Source organism: Octodon degus, unplaced genomic scaffold, assembly GCF_000260255.1.
Source record: "Octodon degus isolate 3935 unplaced genomic scaffold, OctDeg1.0 scaffold00004, whole genome shotgun sequence".
NCBI classification, from domain to species: Eukaryota; Metazoa; Chordata; class Mammalia; order Rodentia; family Octodontidae; genus Octodon; species Octodon degus.
The window spans coordinates 23,675,322-23,695,452 of NW_004524580.1; the positions used below are offsets into that span (position 1 = coordinate 23,675,322).

General features: G+C 46.2%; 1 protein-coding gene across 4 annotated transcripts in view; it reads right to left on the reverse strand.

Annotated features, from left to right (window-relative positions):
- Positions 1-20,131, reverse strand: part of Fgd6 (FYVE, RhoGEF and PH domain containing 6) — a 123,567-nt gene that overhangs the window by 41,098 nt on the left and 62,338 nt on the right. For 3 of the 4 annotated variants that reach the window (XM_023716488.1, XM_023716498.1, XM_023716503.1), the window contains exons 3-5: positions 14,642-14,795; positions 5,720-5,787; positions 5,604-5,634 (exon numbers count right to left, since the gene is read on the reverse strand). In XM_023716488.1, the coding sequence (XP_023572256.1) occupies positions 5,604-5,634; positions 5,720-5,787; positions 14,642-14,795 (253 nt within the window). The remainder of the gene's footprint in view (positions 1-5,603; positions 5,635-5,719; positions 5,788-14,641; positions 14,796-20,131) is intronic. The other variant, XM_023716496.1, reaches the window with a different exon arrangement.

Here is a 20,131-nt window from a genome sequence, read left to right on the forward strand (position 1 = left end):
CAGTCTCAATCACTGTCTCAGTGCACCCCGGGGGCAGGGCTGGCATGGCATAGTGGGGATTGAACCCCAGCCACTGTGTTCTGCCTAAGTAGGCACTTTAGTCTGCTGAGCTATCTGGCCAGTCCATATGTTTATATAATAAATACATATGAATACATTTATTATGCATCACAAACATATGCTGATAAAGGAAAAAATATAATAAAATAAAAATTTAAAAATTAAACCATAAAAAAAGAGATTGGCTTTGGCATTTAGTAGTGGGTTATTTTTGGTGACTAGCTTACTTTTTTCATGGAAAAATAAGATTCAACTATTTTAGACTTTGTATGAGGATTAAAGTAGATAAGGTGTACAAGTACACAATACGCTACAAGACACGCAACACTCAAAAAAAGGCCATTTCATTTAATTAAGAGAGATTTGGTAATTTAAGAAACACAGTTTAAGATCCATCATTCTACTAGGAGTGGTGATACACACCTATAACACCAGCACTCGGGACTGAGACGGGAGAATCACTTTTGGTTGAGTTCAAAGCCAGCCTGCAAGGGCTGGCCAAATAGCTCGGTGGATTAAAGCACCCATAAACAGGTGCAGGAGCTGGGGGTTCAATTCCCAGGCCTGCCATGCCAGCCCCACACCCAGGGCAGCTGAGACATTGACTGAGACTGGGCATAGTGGTGCATGCCTGTAATCCCAGCTCTTGGAAGGCCATAAATAGGCGGATCACTACGAGTCCAATCTAGTAGTGAGACTCTGAACACCCTGTAGACCCTTCCCTGTAGACCCTTCCCTAAAATACAAAAAAAAAACAAAACCCAACCAAACAAACAAACAAAGCTAGCCTGCACTACACAGTGAGATCCCCATCTCAAAACAACAAAGACCCATTCCCCAAGAGCTTGGGAGCTAAGCTTCAGGTGAGAAGAAAACACCACAGCAAGGCAGGAAGCACCCAGGCTGCAGGCCTTAAAGTGTTCACAGTGCTGACAAGTGAAGGACGAGGACCACGGCCCAGCAGCTGAAGAGGCTCTGTGTACTAATTCAGGGCAATGGCAACGCCATGGTGGGTGAGACCCAGCAGGTGGGATACATTTGGTTAGAAGAGCATGAGATTCAGAGACAAAAACATGAGAACTGGGCAACCTGTCAGTCATCTTACAAGCCACGTTCTTACAATGTAAAAGACATTCTGCTTAGTAACAGACCTAGGAGTGATCAGGCAGTCTTGCCTCTAGCTCCATGGATGTCTCCACCTACAGGAAGTGATACCAGCTTTACCGCCAGTACTATTCAACCAGTCCATTTTTGTCTAAAAAAAACCCCTAGAGCACTGAGTGTTCCCTTTCCAAATTTTTTTTTTTTTTTGAAGTTTACACTAGTTAGGGCCAGGGAGGTAGCTCAATGGTATTCACCTACCAAGTTCAAATCCCCAGACCCACAACATAAAGAAACGGGGTCAAGGAGATATCTCAGTAGTCTAAGTGCCTGCCTAGGTTGACCCCAGTTTCAATCCCTGGCACCACATGCCATGCCAGCCACGGAAACCGAGTGTGATGGTACATGCCTATAATCGTAGCACTGGGGAGGCTGAGGCAGGAAGATCACCATGAGTCCAAGTTGTGTAGTGAGACTCTGTACCAAATAAATAAATAAATTTTTTTTAAAAAGAAACAAGCCAAAAACCCATACCATTTAATACACCTGACAATAGGAAGGAAGGAGACAGATCTTTTGTAAGTGGAGAGGTGACCAAGAGATGGAGGGAGGGCCAGGGAAAGGCGTCAGATGGGCACATGGGGCCCTGACTCCCCATGAGGCTGTGACCACCATGGCCGCACACAGTCGATTCGAACAGCGGCATTACAGTTGTTCACAGGCCAGGAGACCCATTCACACTGCAGCACAAGCAAGAGGGTGAGAACCACCCCACTCGCAGGATTTGACTTAATTCTATCAACTAAGAATTAAGTACAATGGGCTCTTCAGGGTGCAACAGCAAATACACAGGAGCTGACACCAAAAGGTCTCTTACTTGTTCAAAGTGACAATACACACCAAGCTCACTCAAAGCTTAACAATTCTGTCTGGGTGGTGAAATAGGGCGTTGCCATTTAATAAAGAATTACACAAAAGAACTTATCAGTAGAGTGAAGAGTTACTAGCAGGAATTATTTACAGGGAAGTATTTTCTTAAAACTAATCAGCAATGTGAAAGAATTTTTAAGAAAATACTCCCCAAACCAGGGATTTTTCACCCAGTAAATAGGCTTTGTTCCTTCCTGGTGGACCAAGAAAAAATTGCAGGGGAATCATTTGGAAATCTAGGTGAACTAGCTTTTTATGTTCAAATGTACTAATTAAAAGGAAGGAAGAAAATAATCACTCTCTTTCGCAGAGGCAAAATGGCTGTCATGTTGGAAAGCTTCTGTTTCTCAGTATAAAGTCAAATTTACGACATTTATGATTATACCATATAACAACTCTCCTGCAGGCTCCTTTGCATTGTTCCTCCAACTCCTCCCCTTCCTTCTGTTAAGCCTTAGCATCTTCCTGAAGGAGAAGTGGGATAAAGCAGCACCCAGGCCTTCTGACTGCCAGTGCTCACTGCCCTCGCAAACACATGCCAGGCCGAAGGGCACCTGGGAAGACTGAGCATGTGGTCAGACACACATAACTGTTTCCCACCAAATCTGTACAAGTTAGTGACTATAAAAATAGAAAATGTGCAGGCTGGCCAAATCGCTCAGTGGATTAAAGCACCAACAAGCAGGCACAGAGGCTGAGGGTTTGATCCCTGGGCCCGCTGTGCTGGCTCCGCCCGCAGGGCATGCTGAGACTGCAGTTGAGACTGGTCATGGTGGCGCGGCCTGTAATCCAGCTCTTGGGAGGCTGTAACAGGTGGATCACTACGAGTGCGATCTAGCAGTAAGACCCTAGAAGATTCTTCTACCATGTAGATTCTTCCCAAAAATACAAAAAATAAAAAGAAAATGTGATTTTACAAAGTCGGCTGTACAACACTCGGGAGGCTACAGGAGGAGGATTGCCCTGAGTTCAAAGCCAGCCTGGGATACATACTAAAGTTCAGGGCCCGCCCGAACAGCATAGTTATTACGGCTTAGGTCTAGTTGAACTTCCAAAGCCTCATGCAGTCATGGGGCAGGGACTTCTAGGGTTTGTGATTAACTCATGATCCGAGGGAATTATGGGTGTGAGTGCTGCTGGGATTATGGGTGTGAGTACTACACTCAACCTGGGGTGGATAGGCTGAATGTGACTTAAGGGAGAGAGACTTGCTCTCTGTTGCCACTGCTGCTGATATTCTCCTATTCCTCCCTTTTGCTCTTGTTGTTTTGCTGCCCTCTGCCATGTGCCAGTCTGCCTTGGAGCCAGCTGAGTATGGACTGAAACCTCCAGTAACTCTGAGCTAAATAAACCTTTCTTTCCTTCTTTTTGAGTGGTGGGTATCTGTCCCAGCAATGAGAGAAGAATAAATGAGACAGAATTTGGTATGAGAGACGTGAGGTTGCTGCTTGGCTAAACCTGACTGTGTAGATTACAAGCTTTTGGGAATGGCTTATGGGAAGACATAGGAAAGGTTCAGAGATGTCGCCTACAAGAGAAGTGCTGGAATAGCTTTGACTGTTCTGTATGGGAGATTCTGGTCAGAACTCAGATCAGAAAGCTGATAGAAATTCTCCCTGTAAAGACCAGGCTGGGGAGGTTTCTTCTGGGAAGAAGGACTGCATTGGTTTTTGGATTCCAATGTATGCTTTGGCTTGGCAGAAAGTTTGTCTGCATTTTGTTCATGTCCAGAGATTTTGCCTGAGACTGAGATTAAGTGCCATGGACTGATTAATCTTTCAAAAGAAATTTCAAAACAGCCAAATTTGAGGCAGTGGCATGGCTATTGCTGGGACCTTTTAGTCAGATTTATGCTGAGAATCAAGAGCAAAGAGCCCAGCACGATGATAATGTTTGCCCTTCTGGATCTTGGATTTGCTTTGATCCCAATGCTTGGTATCCTATTGTATGTACTGTTTGTAATGGTAACTGTGTGTGTGTGCACGCGCGACAGGGAATTGAACTCAGGCCCTCGTGCTTGCCAGGAAGAGCTTATTCTACTGAGCCATCTCCCGGGCCCTGTAATGGTAATGTTTATCTTATGCCATTAAATGTTGGAAGTATTTAACTTTTCATTTGTACAGGAGCTCACAGCTAAGAGTTTGCCTCAGATCTTGGAAGAGATTTGGGAGTTGGACTTTTCAACAATGCTGAAACCGTAGGACTTTGGCAACTCGTAGATGTGGACTAAAATGCCTTTTGCACAAAGGGATGAACATGAGACTTTGGGATTCCAGGGGCGGAATGTTATGCTTTATCTAGTTGTCCCCCAGAAGCCGCATGCAGTCATGGGTTGGGGACTTCTAGGGTTTGTGATTAACTCATGATCCACAGGGATTATGGCTGTGAGTGCTGCTGGGATTATGGGTATGAGTATTACGCCCAGCCTGCGGTATAGTCTGAATGTGATTTAGGGAAACAGACTTGCTCTATATTGCTATTGTTGCTGTTACTCCTCCCTTGTGCTCTTGTTGTTTTGCTGCACTCTGCCGTGTGCCACTCTGCTGTGGAACCAGCTGAGTATGGACTGAAACCTCCAATAACTGTAAGCTAAATAAACCCTCCTTCCTTTATTTTGAGTGTCAGGTATTTATCCCAGCAACGAGAGAAGAGTAATTGAGACTATCATGAGACCCTGACTAAAAATAATAATAATAATATTGGTTATAAAAAATCTATTTCAAATGTCCCCCCTGTCTGGGAACTACTTGGATGAGAAGAAAACAGTTCTTGTTTTGTTTTGGTTTTAGATAAGGTCTTATTATGTAGTTCAAACTGACCCTGAACTTCCTTAAGTAGCCCAGGCTGGCCTCAATCTCCCAGCAATGCTCCTGCCTCAGCCACCCAAGTACTGGGATTACAGGCCTGTGCCAACATAGCCAACTAAGATGAAAGCAGTTTTGAACAATGTCAAGATCTGTTTTCCAGGGGCCCGGGGAGATGGCTCAGTGGATTAAGTGCTTCCCTGGCAAGCGCAAGGGCCTGAGTTCAATCCCTGGTTCTGGGGAAAAAAAAAAAAAGATGTTTTCCATGTGGCCAGTACAAGAGTCTACTGACAGCAAATGCCTCCCACAAATGGCCAAGGACATGGGGATTTTTAAATTCGTTACTTTGAGGGCCAGGGAAGTAGCTCAGCATAGTGGGTACTTGACAGGCATAAGGTCCTGGGTTTGGTCCCCAGCTCTAAAAATCAACCAACCAACAAAAACTAAGTAAATAACTTTTATGAGAGTAGAAAAATTGAAGATATAGTCTTACTGTTCAGAGACCATTGGAAATATATCAATATATATATAAGACATGTTTTGAGAAATGTCTATTTACCTATAATGCATGAATTAAAAACTACAACCAAGTATCAGAAAACATAAGCTTATAATTAAGTTTGTTATGTTGAAACCTCTTGGGGTAAGAAAGAATACAAAAGAGGATAGTCTTAGATGTATTTGAAGAAAATATCAGTGCATACTTACAATATGCAACAGTTTTAACACATCCACAAACCTGTAGGAAACAGCAATGAGAAAAATGTTTGAAATGAGCTGGCGGCTGGGGACACAGGTTTGGGAACCGCGGGGCAGGGACTCACACTTTCTCTGAGCTCATGATCTCCCCGGCGATGTGATGAACTTTGCTTTTCATCCCAGTGCCTTCCTCCTGTGGACAGAGGACATTAAGGAAGCATGAACGAAGCCATGCACGGTGGTGCACACACCACCCCAGCGCTTGGGACGCGGAGGCAGGAGAGTCACAGCATGTTCACAGACAGCATGAACTACATAGTAACTTCATGACTTACTTACCCTGTCTCCAAAAAAAAAAAAAAGCAAAATCTCCTAAGAGGATAGTGAAGCTGGCTATGGCTATGAGAACCTTAGCTCTGATTCTTTTTAAGTTTCCTCATAGCACACAACTCATACTACAGAACATGGCATAGGCAAACCTGGAGGGTCAGATGAGAGATAAACCGTGACGCAGGACTGTGGAGAATAAGAGGTAACGCACAGTCTAGGGCAGCCCCGGGCCCCGCCAGACACAACCTCTGTGCTTCCGAAGGCACATCTGGAAGCTGGGTGTCCAGCCAGGAATGACAGTAAAAGTCTGTAACTTCTGTTTTCTGGGAGCCTGCGACAGGAAGATTGCATTTATAAAAAAGAGAAACTATACACAGCTACCATTCTACCATTCCTCAGGAAGGGGTTTTAAGTACAACTGATCCACAGATCATGTACCAGTCCTGAACTAATAACCATGATTATGCATGAGCAATTGGAAATAGTTATTTTCAAAAAATAATTAGCAGATCCATGCTATTCGAGTACAATGGACTGCTTTCTATCATTTGTATCTAGACAGTTTCATGCTTATAAAATACTACGTCCATTTTAAAATGAGAAATGGACTGCGGGGCTGGAGGTGGAGCACAGGGTGCAGCAGCGTAGCTCAGCGCGCACTCAGCCCTGGGGCTGCTCTCCCGCCAACAAAAGGAAACTCTTGCCCTGGAGCTCCCGCTCTGGGCTCTGGTCGGACCATCACAGGCTCCTCCGGTGACGGCTACTCTACCCTTCTCCCTACTTCTGCCACACACTGGTCTTCCAGGACCTGGCCAGAGGAAATGGTGTGGGGCAGCGACTCAGAAATCTATGTTTTCCCTAGGGAGATTTCCGGGCCCCCCCCTACAAGAGGTGACAAAACACTGGCTAGAGGAAATATTTGCTCATGTGGATTCTTTCTTGTTTTCCTTCACTTTTTAAAAACTGGCTATGCAGATGTATGGGCTTCGCTTTGGCAAATTCGCACCCACACCGAGCACACGTTGCTCTTTCCATGCCTTCATCCCCTGCCGCCGCCCTTCCTCTATTCCACATGTCTGGGGGTTCCAATGTCAGGATGTGCTCATACCTATCACTACTGCCTGCTGTACACTGTGCCTTCCTCTGGTCTAATTGCAGTCTCCCTTCTCCATGGCACCACTGGTGGATTCCACATACCAGGCTTGCCAGGAAGGTCTCCAGGTTGACCCAATTTCTCGCAAGTGACAGAATTTTGTCCTTCCCTGTGGTTGAATAATGCTCCACTGTGTACACAGACCACATTGTCTTGACCCGTTTTTCCAATGAGGGGCGCCCAAGCCGGGCCCATGTCCTACCTACTGTGAACTGTGTGGCAGTATTCACAGTGCAGAGGTCCCTGAAGCACGCTGGCTCCAATTCTTTTCAAGGTCACCACCAAGGAGCAGCACAGCTGCATCACATGGTGGCTCTGTGCTGGGGCTTTTGGAGGACCCCACACAGACTTCTGCAGGTGCTGTACTGATTTACGCTCCCCCAGTAGTGCTGAGGGGTCCTTCCTGCATCCTTATGAGCATTCATTGTTTTGCACCTTCCTTTTCATCTTTTTTTGTTTGAGACAGGGTCTCCCCACATACGGAGCTCAGGCTCCCTCCAACTCACAGCAATCTTCCTATCTCAGAGAGTGAGCATTACAGGTGGGCGCCACCGCGCCCAGCACTGCTGTCTGCGCTCTGATGATAGCAGCCATTCTGCGTGGATGAGAAGGAATCTCAGCACAGCTGATCATCATTCGCCCGTATCAGGATCACGAATACCCACAATATTTAAGGAACTCGGATAACTCCACAGGACTTAGACAATTCAAGTAAAAATGAGAGAAAGAAGCCAGGGTAGTGGCACACACCCGTCAATCCTAGCACTCAGGAGGCTGAGGCATGAGGATGGCCAGGAATCTGAGGTCAGCCTTAGTCTATATAATGTGTTCAAGGCCAGTCTGAACTACACAGTGAGATCCTGCCTCCAAAAAAAAGGAAAGATGTAAGTAGGCAGTTCACCAAACATTATATCGAGATGGCCAAAATAAGCACATGCAAAGTTATTTGACATAATTAGTTACTTCACATCCACAGAATAGCTCTAATACAAAAATCAGAAAATATAGGTCTTGCCAAAGATATACAGAAACTGAAAACGTTATACACTGCTGGGGGGATGGTATTCCTTCTATAATTTCATTTGGAATTCCTGCTCTCTCACAACATACTCAAAGACAGAATTTGCATTTTTGATCCTCCTTGTATTCTGAGATGATTTCCAAGAGGTAGGACCCAGCGCTGTCTCTACCTGTCACTGCAGTCTCTGAAGTGAGGAAATTACGTTCCAACATTGCATAGTGAAGTTACTAAGAGAAAACAGCTCCGCTGCCAACTGACTGGCTGCCTGCCTGCTGACACCATGGATCCTTAGGCCACCAGGCGCGTCCTCAATTTCACAGTCCCTGGCGAATCCTGGAGACTCTAAGCTGGAGTCTGAGATGGAGCCAGGAAGTGGGTGCTACAAGAGGAGATGAAAGAAATAGTCCCAGCCATCCAGAAGTGAATAAAGGAATCACATATGCAAATAACTGCATCGGATAACTCTGCTGCTATCTTAAGGAGAAAAAGATCATAGCTGGCCATATGTGTGAAATTAGAAAAGGCGACAAAAGGAAAGCATGTGATGGTCATGAGGTCAGTCTAAACAACCCAACAAGCCCCTAGACACCTGAGCACCAGGGCTCAGGAGAAACAACACCCCAACCTAGGCATCCCAGCACTCAAGAGGCTGAGTCAGGAGGATCAACATGAGCCCAAGCCAGCCTCGGCTACATAACAGGACCCTGTCTCAAAACAGACCCCCAAGTATGAAGCTCTGATATGCTGACCACTTTGAATGACAGGAAGTTTCAAAGCCCGTGAAGCTACCTGAGACACGCAATCTCTCTGGCCTGCCTGTGCTTAGCCAGGGATGTGGTTCAGTGGTTCAACTCTTGCCAGCATCTTCGAGGTCCTGGTTTCCGACCCTGGCACTGCGAAAAACCTCATACACTTCTCAGCCTGCTTTTCAGAGCCCCCATAGTGCAATGAGGGCTGCTTTGGTACTTTGTTTATTTAACTGAAACATTCTTCAAAAGAAATGCAATTGCCTAGGGTTTCCTTCCTAAACTCTCATTAACCCTCGAAAGCTAACTAGCAGAATATATTAAAAGACCTCCACCTATTATATAAAAGGTATACTTTTATTTTTCTTAAAACAGCAATCTGAACAACATTTATCTGCACAGTAACACAATCTGCTCACAGGGCAATTCTTTTCAGGGGTGTGTGGGAGACAAGGTCTCACCATGTAGCCCCGGCTGGGAGAGATTCATAGTGTTCTTTTTGCCTCAGCCTCCTGGTGCAGGAATTCTAAGCATGCACCACCACACTGGACTCCAAGGACTTCTGCTGCTGTGCTTCAAACTATCCTTGAAGATGGCAAGCAAAGGTTTCCTAGTGAGGGAAGCTGCCTTTAGGCTCTGCCCTGCCGCTCTCCAAAATAGAGGAGTCTGTGCACACAGGACTCACGGACCCTAAGCTGGCAGGCTGTGTTCACTGGCTGGTGCACCTTCACACCCTCTGTAATGCCTTCATCCCCCCACCCCCTGCATCCTCCTGCACACAGCTCAGGATCCACCACTGTGCAGGCAGCTTCTACTCCTAAGTGAGCAGAGTTGCACAGGGTGATGGTCCCCACCACAGAATCAAGGCCCAAGCACATCGCTCTGCACATGTGCTGCATAACAGGAAAATGTAAACATAAACTCAACTAGCGGCTTGAACTACATGGTAAAGCCTGTTCAGATTTCAAAATTCTAAGAACCTATACTTCTCTGTCTATCCTTTTAAACTAGGAAAATTAATAACTAACTAAGGATAATTATTAGAAGATCTATCAATGGATTGAGATAAATTTCACAGTGGACAAAAAGTCAGACACCTAAAAAACAAAACCACCAGTAAGACTAATGATGAAGGTGAGCATTGTAGTGGATTTCTAACTGTGGTCAACTTCTTATACCCAGCTGAATTGAACTAGCATGGTGCTGGGTGTGGAGGCCCACTTGAGGATTGTTGCCAGTAGCATAAAAGGCAGAATGGGAGGAGCTCTTGAGATGCTGTTATGGATGCTGTTTGGAGAAACTGCTGATTTTCTTGCACTGTTAGATTTCCTTGCACAAGGTTACTCATGCAGGTAACCTTTTCGTGTTGGTTTTCCTGATGAATTTGGCTGTTCTTGTCGGAGGAGGAGCTTGGAACCTTGTCACTGAGAACGGCTACAGTTCCTTTTGAGGGAGCTCTGGTCTTCATTTTGAGCATCACTTCCTGGCTCCAGAGGGGAAGATGGTGTACTGTTCAGCCTCGTGGAGAAGCTTGTCACGTTGGTTTTCCTGATGGGAACTCAGCTTTCCTCATTGCTGGAGGAGCCTGGGACCTCACTGTTGCTAAGCATGGCTGTGGTACCTCTGAGGAAGCTCTGGTGCTTACCGTAAGCTTTGCTTCCTGGCTCCAGTTCAGATCTCTCAGCCTGCTAGCACAGATCCTTCATCCTGCTGGCATAGACTTTCTGGCTTCCACCTCTAACCTTTGGGTCTTCCCAGTAAAGGTCTATGAAGCCAGTCTGCATGAGACTTTGTTGGGGGCTCTAGACCTATAGCTGGACTTGTAGGAGGCACTGTTATAAGCTCTAGATTTTTAGTTGGACTCATGCAGGATATTAGGATCTGGGCCCTCAGCTGGATTCTTGTCTTTAGTGTGTGGACAGACTTCCTGCACTTCTTGTATATGATTCTTTGGGTGATTCCTTTCAAACTAATATAAAATGTGTCCTATATTATATTGTTCCCCTTGCAAAACCCCCAAACCACAACAGGCATGGTGGCCTACACTTGAAATCCTAGGACTCAGGAGGCTGAGGCAAGAGAATCAGGAAAAGTTCCAGGCAAGCCTGGGCTACACAGTGAGTCAGAACAGTGCCTGATTCTGACGAAGTCAACCAACACTGGAAAAACATACTTCCCTGTAAGTTCTCAAGAGAGGCTCATTTGGTATCTCAAACTAGTCAGTTAATAAAATCCCCACTTAAATTGTATCACATTTCAAAGGAGACTGCCTGTTAAATCAGCATCTCCCAAAAAGCACACTGCTGGAGAAGTTGAAACATGAGCCATGAATACATGAAGTTATTTGTTAAGGTCATAAAATAAGTCAAACAAATCCCAAAACAGTCCAGCCTTGCAAAACAGAACCTTTGATCTGAAACCCACTTTTATGTTCTGATCCTTCTGACAATAGTCCAGCTCTGCAAACTCCTGTGTTCTTTTCCTGTTCTCACTACAAGTAATGCCCAGTGAAATTTACCTATTCTTATAGCACCATCAAGCACTCTGTTTCATCCTACGCTAGACTTGTAATAAAAAACAAAGAATGTTACCATTCAGACGGACCTAATGAGTATCTCCTTATTTTGAGTAAGTTACCCCAAATATGAAGCAAAGCATGATTAACACCTAGGAGACAATGTTCTCTTCAGTTTTTCACTCAACTATTTAAGAGGGAATAGGAGACAAGCTATTTTACAAAGAAGACTTGAAAGCCAGGCATGGACAAGCATGCCCGTAGTCTCAGGAAGCTGAGACAGAAGAATCAGCTCACAGTTGAGGCCAGCCTGGGCTATGTAAGGATTTCAACGCTAGCCTGAGCTACACAGTGAGGTAGTTCAGATAGGGTGAGACCCTACCTAAACTTTTTTTAAAATTTAATTAAATGTAAAAATAAAGATTTGAAAAAGAACAAAGAAGCAAATATACAAGGAAGGTACATAAGGTGAATAGTCTAACACAAAAGACAGACTAGGATACACTTCGTTGTTATTATTATTAGTGGTTTTTTGAGAAAGTCTTACTGTGAAGTTCAGGTTAGCTTTGAACTCACCTTGTAGCCCACACTGGCCTCAAACTAATGGCAATCCCGCCTCAGGCTGGGTTTACAGGCATGTGCCACCATTCTTGGAGCTACTACACTTCATTTTTAGAGTACAGATTTATTAAACATGGCAACAATGAAAAATATGTACCTAAAACATTTTTGAAAGGGGACAATAGGGTTAGCATGGCTCACGGCCCCACCAACATATTCCACAGCCACTGTTTGGCCCCAGTGAATGACGCTCCCATTTGTTAGAAGATGGCTCCAAGGCATGTCACCTGACCTGTGTAGAGCCGCTTTCTTCCCGTGCAACGAGACTGTACCAAGTCAGGTCCTGTCCTGGCTACTTCCCACAGCTAAGTGTGACACCCATGCCCTCAGCACAGAGACAGGCATGAGCACATAGAAGGTGCAGGTGAACAACTCCTTCATGATGCCATGTTTACCTGAAGAGGTAAGCTTTTATTTTATTTTTTTTTCAAAATTTTATTGATAGGGGCTGGTGAGATGGCTCAGTGGTCTAAAGCACCTATTAAGAACAAGCTTAGCAAAGCACAGGGACCGCAGTTCAATCCCCCAGCACCACATGCCAGCGAGCCCAGCCCCCTGGTGGGCTGAACTGGCCACACACACACAAAATAAATAAATAAACAAATAAAAATTAAAAAAAATAAAAAAAAATAAATAAATATTAAAAAAAAAAACAAAATTTTATTGATAAACAAATAGCAATGAGACAGTTTCAAATTAAACTGGAAGTACAGTATCAACAAATAACCCACTGCATATATTCTTCTTAGTGAGGTAAGCTTTTAGACTCCTGTTTGCTTTCCCGCAGCAGAGCGAGCATGAAATAACAGACAGCTACTGCTTTTTCTGAATCACAGGGATGTTTCAGGTCCCGCCTAAGGCCTCACAGGACCATCTAAGTTCATGGGACATGACAGCACCATGCCCTCCCAGACATCCTGGTCCAGGAGCAGGCTGTGTGACTTCAGGTTCAAACAGATTCACTGTATGTGAAGTCACACTGGCCTCACATCTGACTGGTGTCCTTAGAAGAGACTCAGATGCTGACAGGAACGAGCACAGCGCCTCACAACCAGGAAACAGGCCGCCGAGGGCCTGGCAGCCACACTGCAGAGGTGGTGAGCCAAAAGAGCAAGGAAACAGTCTTCCTGCAGATTCTGGGGTGCAAGGCCTGCTGCCAGCTTCACTACTAACCTCTGCCCTGCAGCACCGGGAAGTGACACATTTCTGACGTTTAAGCTATCTAGTTTGTGGACCTGTTTCACTGGCTGACTTCTGTGCTGAAGTTGGAATCCAGGGTCTGTGAGCCCTGGCAGAGCTGGCTACCCGTGCGTGCACTGTCTTGATCACAGCCATGCTAGTTAGCAGTGGGAAGAGGGATATCGTGGGGGTTGGACAGAGCTCTCTCAATAGCCAACAATGCTGAAAGGACCCTTTCCCAGCTTAAGAGCAGCCATCTGGATGTCCCTGCCTGCTCAATCTGTTTCATATAAACAACACCTAACAGTAGAACCCTATCCAGCACTCACTTGGTGTCAGGGACTCTTCTAAGCTGTGTATAATCATTCATCATCACAAGAATCTTGGAACACAAGGAAGTGTGTTCCCTCCGCTCCTTACAGACAGGGAAGCTATGGAAAAGAGAAATGAAGCTACTTGCGATCACAGAGCTAGACATGGTGGCCACACGGAGCAGTCTGACTCTAAAGACTATGTTCTGGCCACTGTGAAAGCAAACTACTTAAGCAAACTGCATTCGTCGAGGGTGTTCAGCTGGGTCAGGGATGTCCTAGAAGGGGACAGGTGTGTTCTGTGTTGCCATGCTCATCCCTGGTGGGGAGAGTGGGAGAAGTTCAGCAGAGCACGGAGAATCCTGAAGAGGGGAATCTTTCTTAGCACCAGCACCAGGCTGAACCTGGGGCAGGTCTGCTCTTAAAAGAAACCTCGTTTTTAAAAAGAGATTTAACAGGCTTATCACTATGTAGCACAAGTAAGAATGTAGCTGGAGATACAGCTCAGTGGCATAAGCACCTGCCTGACACGCGCAAGGTCCTGAGTTTGATCCCCAGTACCACAAAAAAAAGGTCAGGATGTAAAGCACATGCTAAGTGCACTATTAACAGCACTCCTTATTCCTAAAAAAGATGTGGCTGAATCTGAAATTCATATCATTCTTTTCCTTCAAGAAATCTAAGAGAGGGTAGCAATCCAAGAATAATCCTAAACATTTCCATTATCAAAAATAGAAAAAAGAAAAAAAAAAGCCAGTGTGTATTAGTAAAAATAGTTTCTCAAAAATTAACACATAGGGCCAGGGATATAGCTCAGTGGCACAAGCACCTGCCTGGCAAGTACAAAGACCTGAGTTTGATTTCCAAATCCACAAACAACACATAATCTCTAGGTAATATTTACATAAGCTTTAAAAGCACTCACTAGGAGTTTTGTTCACATTATGCTGACCATTATCCATAAGCATTGCTTTTATTTTATGTTGGGGGTGTCAGACACGTAGCACAGGCTGACAGGCAACCCTAAGCTGCAAGCTCCCAAGTGCTGGGATTCCCAGGCATATACCTAAAGACTGCTTTTAAACATACCAACTGTAAAACCAAAACAAAATGCATAAGCCCGGTGACAGGCCAACAAGCAGAGTAGGAATAATCAGTGACCAGAGTGTACCTGCTTATCCTCCAGCGGCTCTGGCTCCCCTTTACTGGACCCAGAGCTGCCATCTTCCTCGTCTGAGCTGTTGATGACTTCATCCTCTTCGGAAGGCAGATCATCGAGGCTAAGATCAGGGTCTCTGGGTCCCTCTGAGGCTGGTTCAGAGCTGCTTCAACAGAAAACGAGCAAGAGCACAGTTAGTTACAACAAGTGCACAGGAACCAAGCCATCCTGCACGCCTCGCCTCGAGCCCCAAGCAAAGTGTCTCTGCTTTTGAGGGTGGAGGAGTCAAGGCTGGCGACACTTCCCCTTTGAGTCCCTCTCAAGGCTGGGGACAATCCAAACTCCTTCACCCATAAGACCTAACTCCAATACCACTCTGATGACTGGAAGGCAAGGAAAAGGTGAGTTTCTAGCTGCTCATGCCTGCTGCTGTCTGGTGCTGGCCCAGGTGAGCAAGTCCTCTGGGTGTAGACCAGAGGTCTCCACACACAGCTGGCTCAGCACAGGGGTGGCGGGGGCCCAGGAACATGCGAGAGGCTGCTGCTCCCGCTGAGCCTCGGGGTTCAGAAGCCACACTCACAAAATGCTGGGGACATATCTATGAGGATGCTGATTACAACCAAATGCCAGCTGGGCGTGGAATCCCAGCACTCTGGAGGCTGAGGCAGGAGGACCACCATGAGTTCAAGGCCAGCCTGGAGTACATAGTGAGTGCCTGTCTCAAAAAGAAAGAAAAAGAAAGAAAGAAATCTATACTACCAACTGTCTTTAAAATAAACAACAAGCCAAAACAAAAACCCTCGAAGGCTCCAGGGCCAGCAATCTGCACTGAAGAGTCCTCTGGGGCTGTGCCAGCCTGCCCCAGGGAGGACAATGCTCCCCATGGAGAGAGTCCTAGATCTGGCCCTGCCACTGTCCAGACCTGCAGGGGAAATCCACAGGAAAGTTCCAGGGCCCATGGAAACAATGCTTTCTGTTGCGCATTAAAAGACTCAGGAAAAAGTTGCTTTTGAAAACTGATTTTCTGCTGCCAGACTGCATGGAGGTGGGCAGAAGAGAGAAGGGGCGGTACCAGGTGCACAGCCAACCAGGGAGCAGCCACCAGGCAGACACAGGGCACGCAGGCCGCTGAGCAGGTCACGGTGGGGAAGCCACACCAGGACTCCTGAGAGAGGGCTTCTGCAGGGCTGACAGCTAAAGAGAAACGTTTGGCCAGCTCCTGGCCGCCCCAGGACAGTCACTTGAGAAGCCAGCCCTCATTCCTCAGCTGGGGCCACACAGCCTCAAGAGGGGCAGGGCAGCACAGAGGCGCCTCCTATGGCCGCAGCCTGCTTCCTCTCACTCAGTGCAGTGCTCAGGCGGGCACCACTCATCAAGGTCCTGGGACAGGGAGAGTCACACCCTGGGGTGGGGTAGAGGGAGTTTTGGAGACAGGGTCTCGCTATGCAGTTAAAGTTGCCCCTAAACTTACTACATATCCCAGCTGGCCATAAACTCTTAGTGATAGTAATCCTCCTGCCTCAGCCTCCCCAAGGCTGGGATTACAGGCTGAGCAACCACGCCCATGAAGACAAGAGTAGTCTAGCAAGATTTGCTGTCTCTGGGAGCAGGGATAAAAGCCAACCAGCTGGGTTATTCACAGTTGTCTAGGTTAGCAAGAATGAAGTGAGAGCCAAGGAAAAAAGAAAACAGGCTGAGACAGAGGAGGGCCGGGATATAGCTTGGTGGCACAGTTCCTGCTCCGCAAGTACACGGTTTGCAAGGTTCTGAGTTTGACTGCAGATACCAAAGGAAAAAAAAGAAAAGAAAGAAAGAGCACCAAGGCAGAGCAGACAGACCGGTGAACAGCTTGGCTGGATTTCTGCGGCGCTGAGGTCGAAGCCAGGGCTTCAGGACGGCAGGCAAGCGCTATCGCTGCACACTGACCCGCTCAAAGAGCCGTGAGAGGTCAATCCTTGCAGCAAAGGTCCCCGGAAATAAAGGTGAGACTGCAGCAGGCCCCGCCCCACCTTCAGCTTCCGGGTGGGGCGGGACCCAAGGACTTCCGGTGAGAGGCTGCCTTTCAGGGTTTGAAGTTTTTAATTTATCAGTATTGTTGCTATCATTATTTTTTTGCAGCACTGGGCATTGAACTCAGGGCCTGCACACCTAGTGATGTCGGTAGCCATTTTTTAATTTTTAAATATTGAGACAGGGAGGATCTTCCTAAATTTAAACCCAACCTTGAAATTTCAATCCTCCAGCCTCAACCTCTCACATTTTTTTTTGTCTTCTGCTTTTTTTTTTTTTTTTTGGCAGAGTCCAGTTAAATTGCCCAGGCTGGCTTCAAACCTACAATTCTCCTGACTAGCTAGGATGACAGGGTATGCTGCCAGGTCTGGCTTCTAAAAGAACCTGAAGGCCAGCCAAATAGCTCAGCGAATTAAAGCACCTGCCTAGGCAGACGCAGGGGCCAGGGGTTCGATTCCCAGGTCTGCCGTGCCGGCCCGCGCCGGGAGTAGGCTGAGACAGCGATTGAGACTGGGCGATTGAGACTGGGCGAGGTGGCACACACCTGTAATCGCACAGCACTTGGGAGGCTGTGAACAGGAGGATCACTATGAGTCCAATCTGTGTAGGTAGACCCTGTACTAAATACATTAAGAAATAAAATAAAACAAAATAAAAGAAGGCTGAGCCAAGAAGATCACCAGGACCCACAGGCCAGCCTAGATGGTATAGCCTGTCTTAAAAAAAAAAAAAAAAAAAAACCTAAAAAGCTTTTCCAATCAGGTATCGGGATTGTTCTGCACTCCACAGCACAAGAATTTCTGATAATTAGTAAACATGCTGTGGCATTGTAAGGAAAGAGGGTTTGCTTTGTCTAGAGAACTGAAAGGTGCCTCTTGGTCAAGCATTTGCAAGGCTCTCATTAAAGTTTAATGAGAGAAAATAAAAACACAGTAATCATGCTGGCTGAGCTACAGAGTGTAGCTCCCAGCGCCCCTCAGCACTTCCCACCGCTTCCCAATGGCGCAGGAGGCCCAATCAGGCAGGCTTCAGCTGGGACAAGGATGGGGCCCGATACAAGAGCGAGAAGCACTGCAGGCTCCAGGGCTTCAAGCCCATGTCACCAGCAGGATGAGGGACAGTAACAAAAACAGAAATGGGGGGGCCTGCCCCTTAACTCAGTTCTCTAAGTGGCTGCTTCAACAAAGCAGTCAGGCTCAGGTTGCTGTGGTTCGATCCCCACAACTCAAGCTGACCAAACCTGCCCTGGCTCAGTAGAATAAGTGCTTGCCTGGCAAGCACAAGGGCCTGAGTTCAATCCCTGGTTCCGCCAAAAAAAAAAAAAAAAAAAAAACTGTCCTTCCGATATGATTTGAAACTGTCTCATTGCTGTTTGTCAATAAAACTTTGAGAAAAAAAAAAAAAAAAAAAAAAAAAACCTGAAACAGAAATAGGTTACAAAGGATCTAATTTTAAAACCGCGCCACACCATAGCTGGATGTGGTAGCACACACCTATAATCTTAGCACCTGAACGCTGCAAGCCAAGTTCGAGGACACCTCGGGCTACCACATGAGTTCAAGGCCAGCCTGGACCACATAGCCAGACTTTCTCACAAAAGCAAAATAAAAGAAGACAAAGAGTTCAGTAGTCAGTCAGTAAAGATGGCTTGTAGGATCCATATTTACAGGTTCATTCCTAAAATAGTTAATGAAATTCTTTTCTCACATAATTGTGGATTGCTTCCATGTCAATCGAGGTAATTTTAGAGTCTGACAATGAAACTGGGATCCCTTACACATGCCAGTCAAACTGACTAGTCAGGCCTCCTCTGTTCTCCCCATTTCCTTTCCAGCGCCAGGAAGATAACACCCAGCACTGTCTGCTCGGCGGAAAAAGAACAGGACATCATATTTCCTCCGCATCTTCCTGCCTCAAGAGTTCCTTGGGGAGCCCTCAGCGGAGATACAGGTGGGCCGCAGTGGCAATCACAACACAGACCTGACTCTATTTCCCCAGAATGGCCTTTTGTTTTTTTTTTGAGACTGGGTTTTGCTGTTTTCCAGGCTGGCCTTGAACTCAGGGAGATCCACCTGGCTCAGCCTCTTGAGTCCTATAAACACAGGCATGCCACAGCTCCCCAAGGCAGTCCTAAGTCACAAAGAAGCCTGATTTCTAGGAAACCTAAGAGAACGTGAAACCAGAAGTTGCTTCTTCCAGAGGGGCAACCATACGTAGGTCCACGAGCTAGAATCCCTAGAGGCGGGCGAGAACTGACTGCCCAGTCATGACTTCTTACCGTCACCACTGTTTCCTACACGCTAAATCCTGCACGCACACAGAAGCAGCCACCAAAACTACATCCTGCTATTGCTTCCCATCAGATGTACCACGTCAACTCCTTTTTGACAGAATTATCTTTAGGGGGGCCCGGCCCTAGCTCAGTTCTTTAAGTGGCTACTTCCACAAAGCTGTCAGCCTCAGGTTGCTGTAGTTAGATCCTCCAAAACACTCCAGCCAGCCAAACCTGCCCTGAAGGCATTCGGAGAACAAAAAAAAATCTTTATGGGGCCGGGGAGATGGCTCAGTGGAATAAGCACTTCCTTGGCAAGCACAAGGGCCTGAGTTCAATCCCTGGTTCTGAAAAAAAAAAACCAGAATTATCTTTAGAAAACTATTTAATCCATTCCCTCTAGGACTTTTTAGGAACAGAAAACCTGCAAGGTGCTGAGCCAGGCCTAACAGTTGCCAGGGCTCCTCACAAAAGCACCCTGTGTACCTCCACTAAATTCAAACATTCCAGCAGGGGAAGGGGGCTACAGAGAGCAGACAGGGAAAGGAAGGCGAGGTTTCTGAAGAAAGTTCCAGAGCGCTGTCCTCTCTGCAGCTGATAGTTCCACTGTCTTATTCCTTCCTTGATGTGACTTTACTCTGAGTCTCCTCCAAAGAGTAGAAGCTAGGCACAGAGGCACACACTTGTAATCCCCGCACTGGGGAGGCTGAGGCAGGATTCTGCAAGGTCAAGGTTAGCCTGGGCCACACAGAGAGTTCAAGATCACCTTGGAATACACAGGATGACTGTGAGGCAAAAAAAAAAAAAAAAAAAAAAAAAAAAAACCTCCAAAATGTTGCATGTAATTCCTTCAAAACTTGAAGGAAGAAGCATATTCCAACACCCCCACCTTCAGAAATTTCTTTCTAGGCACAGTCACAGCACACGAACGTAACAGCTCTTCAAGTCTGCAGTAAAAAATGGCCTCCAATAAAACATTGCAAAAAATGGGAAAGAAACAAAATGGAAAGAGTAAAAAAGTTGAGTATGCAGAAGCTGAAGAGTTTGTGGTAGAAAAAGTACTGGACAGACGTGTACTGAATGGGAAGGTGAAGTGTTTTCTGAAGTGGAAGGGATTTACAGTTGCTGACAGTACATGGGAACCTGAAGAAAATTTAGGTTGTCCAGAGTTAACTGAAGTGTTTCTTAATTCGCAAAAAGCTGGTAAAGAAAAAAATGAT